General features: G+C 31.5%; 1 protein-coding gene across 1 annotated transcript; it reads left to right on the forward strand.

Annotated features, from left to right (window-relative positions):
- Nucleotides 1-3943: 3943 nt before the first annotated feature.
- LOC118056045 (phenolic glucoside malonyltransferase 1) lies at nt 3944-5365 on the forward strand. Its single transcript, XM_035068139.2, has one exon. The coding sequence runs from the start codon at nt 3944-3946 to the stop codon at nt 5363-5365; it is 1422 nt and encodes a 473-aa protein (XP_034924030.1).

Below are 5365 nucleotides of genomic sequence, written 5' to 3' on the forward strand. Positions count from 1 at the left end.
AATTCTTTCTTGAAAAATCTTAAAGATATACCCCACATCGGCCTGATATATATTTTAAAACATTAATACATTTTCCTCGGTCAAGGAAGAGACCAAACATTTTTTTATCAATCCCCCACGACAACCTCTTTTTTCCTTGAAGAGAAGGATGTGGTACTGTGAGAAACTCTCTTAAATATTTTAATATTAGATTTTGTTTTAAATTAAGTTATTTTTAACTGTCAAAATATTTTAATTTGATTATTCTTTTATTATCTTGATTTTTTGCAGTTAAAAGAATTATCTTTTCCTGTCTCTAAAATATTTTTGAATTTTTTTGTACTTTAAAAATTAATTTTTTTATAAAATAATTTTAGAATCTAAAATTGAGTTATGACAACACTCATATTAAAGTATGAAAAAAATTAAAAGATATATATAAAAAAAATATTAGAATTTTAAGTGGTAAAGGTTGTTTGTACTTTTCTCTTAAAATATATCTAAATAATTTTTTTTTTAAATTTATTTTTAATATCAACATATCAAAACAATAAAAAAACACACAAAAAAAATTAATTTAAAGCTAAAAAACATAAAACATTTTTAAAAATATGGTTAAATTATAATGCCAAACAACATCTTAAATTATACAACATGTTTAAGGTTTTAAATACATGTTTTGGGTCCTATCAAAGGAATTTTAATGGGAGTGTTTTTTGTTTTTGTTTTTTTTTTAATTAGAGTACTTTTTTATTTATTTATAGACAAAAGTAAACTTAAAAAATAAGTTACACTAATTAGGAACATAATTCATACTGTAATAGCTTTTGCTGTATAATAGTCTAACTATATAAGAAAACAATTAAAAAATAAAAACAAGCCGATTACTCGTATTTTTTTACCTAAATAACATACCACAAGTCTTCCATGAAAATCTTTACTTGTGAGTTTTGTAATGCATATTAATGTGTTTTTTAAAGTGTTTTTTAAATTAAAATTTATCAAAATTATAGAAAATACTAAAAATTTTACTATATATAAACAATGTTTGCCATCTCAAATTCTACTATGGGTTGATTGTTCATAATTTATTTTGGTCATCAAACTTTATATTTTCACAATTACATTCTTTTGGGGCCAAATTAAAGGATAATTGATTCAAATTTGTTGGACAAGGACAATATTGAAAGAAGAAGGACCGATGTGAAAAAGACACTAAAAATAGATGGCGGGTCCACAATTCTCGCACAAAGTTCAATTTAGTCCTCAAACTTTCTAAATCATATCCTTTTGGTCCCTAAATGTTTTAGCAATTCAATTTTAATATAAAAATTTATGAGCAGCTAAAATCGTTAAATAAACATTGACATCAATATGAGCAGCTAAAATGATTGATCATGGTGTCAATGAGTTTTATTTGATAAGGAGAATTCTACTTAGGTGTTTTTTTTTAACCTTAATAATACCTAAAAAACTAGATCTAAGTTTGGAAAAATTTTTATTTCAGGTTGATTTCTTTTTTTTTTTTGGGCAATTTTTTAGGTTTTTTAAGTTCATTTGTTTTGTTTATCAAGGTATTTAAGGATTTGTTTTGGGTGTTTTAGGTAAACAAATATGTTTAAAATGGATTGTACAACCACCATAATCTCCGGAATCTTGAGAAACTAAACAATGAATCATTTGAAACTTTTTTTCAAAAAATATTAGGGTAGTCATCCGCCCCAATTGCATTTTAAAAAAATAAGGTCCAATAGCTCCTGACTTTTTTTCTTGTAATTTGTAATTTTTTTTAAAAAAAAAATCAATGTATTTTTATGTGTTTTTTTAAATAATTTTTTAATTTATATTTAAATTAAGACCCCATCTTTGATTTTTTTTTATTTAGTCTTTTTAAATAATGCTTTTTAATTATTTTTTGAAGAAATTATTGTAATTCATCTATATTGTTTTATGTTTTATATAATTGAACTTTATTTTAAAAAATAAAAAAATATTTATATTTGGATAATATTTGTAATAAGTGGAACAATGTTATGTGTGTTTATTTCTACTATCATTTGATTTAATAAAAAATAACTTTAATAAATAGTATCATTGAATATAATTAAGTAAATGATCTATGTTGCGAGATTAAATATATGGATTTACTTCTCATTCTCAAATTTTGAAGATACATATTTAGTTATCATTAATGATTCTTCTTTATTTATTGGCACAAATAATTTTTAATTTATTTAATTTGATTCATAGATAATGTTTTTTTAATTTATATTTAATATATAAAAACACCTATATGTTTATATATTTTTTTTGTTGAAAAAAATTGGTTGCAAAACACCATAAAAATAGCTAATTATAACAAAAACTAAAAGAGCTAAGTGTCGCTTTCACTGTTTGCCTAGACACAAATTACTGTGGATTGGAGTAATGTAATGACGAGATTGTCCTTGCCGAAAAAACCTTATAAGCATGCAGTTGAGGATATGTTTGTCTTTTTCATGGGATTCATTTAGCATTGAAAGAATGATTGGAGATAAAATAGTCCGTTTAATTTTTTTGGGCTATAGTATAAATACTGATTTGTCCTTCAAGGCATAAAATTTTAACTTTTGGGTTGAGGGCTTCTTTTGATTTTTTTTTAAATAAACAGTTAAGATACAGTCATGAGGGGGGGAATATGCATGTGTTGAGGGTTTCTCTATCTTTTTCTCTAATTGAATCAATTCAAATATGAAATTACCCTTGGGTTTCAACAAAAACAAGGCTGTATGTAGGGGTGTTTTCATCATTTCCATATGTTTTTATTGTAAATATCATGTGATGTCAGGGGTAATTAAGTATTTATATGTATATAAATTATTATTTCCATTTGAGTGACGTGTGCTGCCCCAAAACAGAATCGAGCGATGCCTTATAAGGCGACGTTCGATGTGCCTCGCCACCCTAGGTATGTGGCAATGCGCGTGTGCTGAGGCCGCCCACGGAGGAGCTCTCGCTGGGGTTTTTCCCTCTCTCCCCTCTTAAACTTTCTCCCTTTTCTTTTTTCGTTTCCCACAGATCCCAAATGTACAGAATTTGTGTTCTTCTCAGAGACCTTAACAGTGACTCCATGTCAATCAAACAAACCCAGCCGAAATTATGGTTGTTTTACCAGCTCTTGTCATGTCAAAAGGAGGGAGGGGCTCTGATAGTGTCTCCATTAGTAAGCCTAAAATTAACACCTTGAAATTACCTTACCATTTTAACCTCTGCGTGCTTTTTATTCATAAAAGTCTAGTTTTGCCTACAAGAAACACTCCATTAGATCTACACAAATCATCCCTACAGACTTTGGAGAGTTTTCACAGACAAATCTTTATGTTTTCTTGATGCCAACAACTCTTTTTTCAGCTAACAAGTGTTTAAACATTTTCTTGCCATCTTATTTTTCAGCTTCAAAATATGGATTGGTGCTCTCTAAAAACAAACATATGTTAGGTGAAGTAAAGAGTTGTTGGCATCAAGAAAATATAAAGATTTTTATTTTTCAATTTTATAGTGCTAATTTTAACATCTCCTTTGTTTGTACAACGCAGGCATAATCTCTAACAAACTTTCAAACGTTGTTTGTTTGTTCGGAACAGCCATGATCAACAACTATCCACATTATATCTAAAACTCCTGCTAAAAATCAGTATCACAGATCTTACATCCTTATTGAAAACAAATCAATGCCCATAGTACGTAGCCACCCCTCTAAAAAATGCAGCATAAAAGCCTCTTCTCTACCGGATATGATGTTTTTATTCGATGGTAAGAGGTATTTTTGAACTAGCTTATATACTAATCGATGATAAGTGGTGTAAGATGACGTTGAATTTTTTTTTGTTTATGTTATAAATTAATCATTCTCTTGAGAGAAGGTATTCAATTTCCAAACTTGATCTGTTCTCTCTCTACATCCATCTCTCCTTTGTTAAGTGTCATGGCATCAACCAAGCCAGTAAATGTACTCGAGGTCTGCCATGTTAGTCCGTCCTCTACCTCACCCGAGTCAGGCACCGAACTATCTCTGCCTCTCATCTTCTCTGATATCTTCAACCTCAAATTCCCTCCAGTTCAAGGCATCTTTTTCTATAAACTCGCCGAGTTAACCCCAACTTTCTTTAACTCCGTAATTCTTCCCAAGGTCAAGCACTCACTCTCTTTAACTCTTTCCCACTTCCGTCCTCTTGCCGGTAACCTCACTTGGCCTCCAAATTCCATCAAACCAGTCATCACGTACAATACTCCAGATGATGGTATTAAACTTACAGTTGCCGAGTCCAGTGCAGACTTTGACCATCTCTGTAGTGAAGTACATGATGCTATTGAGTCACATCCTTATGTGCCAGATGTATCGATATCTGATACTATAGCATCTACACTTGTTATTCAGATCACTTTATTTCCAAATAAAGGTTTTTGCATCGGCCACACCACTAACCATGCTGTTCTTGATGGCTTGAGCGTATCCTTCTTCATGAATGCATGGGCTCGCATTTGCAGACAGTTAGTCGATGAAAATATGGAAAACCCTAGCTTGTTACCGGAAGAATTAACCCCGTTTTTCAACCGAACAGTTGTTCAGGATCCTGAAGGGCTAGACATGTGGTACTTGAATTTCTGGCTGGGAGTAAAACTTCCAGGTTCCGATGACAATACTAGAAGTTTGAAGCCTTTTCCATTTCCAGAAACTCCACCAAACCTGGTAAGAACAACGTTCGAACTCTCTCGTGAAGATATACAGCAGCTTCGGGAAATGGTAAAGTCTCAACTGGATAATTTTGGATCCAAAGAGGAAACAAATCAAACAAAGCCAATATATTTGTCGACTTATGTGCTTGTATATGCATATACGTTGGTTTGCATGCTTGAAGCAAAAGGCTTAAATAGCAAGGATAAGATTAAAATGTTGATTACGGTAGACTGTAGACCCCGTTTAAACCCTCCATTACCTAAGAATTATATTGGCAATTGTGTTAGCTCCTTTGATGTGGTTGTGGAAGGAGAAGATCTAATGAAAGAGAATGGGGTTGCGTATGTTGCGAAGAGGCTTGCTGAGATGATAAAAGGATTAGAGAATAGATCAGTTTTTGAGGGAGCAAAGGAGAGGTTACCATACAATGACTGGGAACCAGATATTCGACAGGTTCGAGCTGCTGGGACAAACCGATTTGGGATGTATGGGGCAGATTTTGGATGGGGGAAGCCAAGCAATGTGGAGGTTACGACCATAGACAGATTGGATGCCTTTTCTATTATGGAGAGCAAAGACGAAAGTGGTGGAGTTGAACTTGGTTTAGTCTTGAAGGAGCATGAAATGAAACTATTCCGTTCTCTATTTACCAGTGGCCTTCGAATGTAA

The sequence above is a fragment of the Populus alba genome, chromosome 4 (assembly GCF_005239225.2).
Source record: "Populus alba chromosome 4, ASM523922v2, whole genome shotgun sequence".
NCBI lineage: Eukaryota > Viridiplantae > Streptophyta > Magnoliopsida > Malpighiales > Salicaceae > Populus > Populus alba.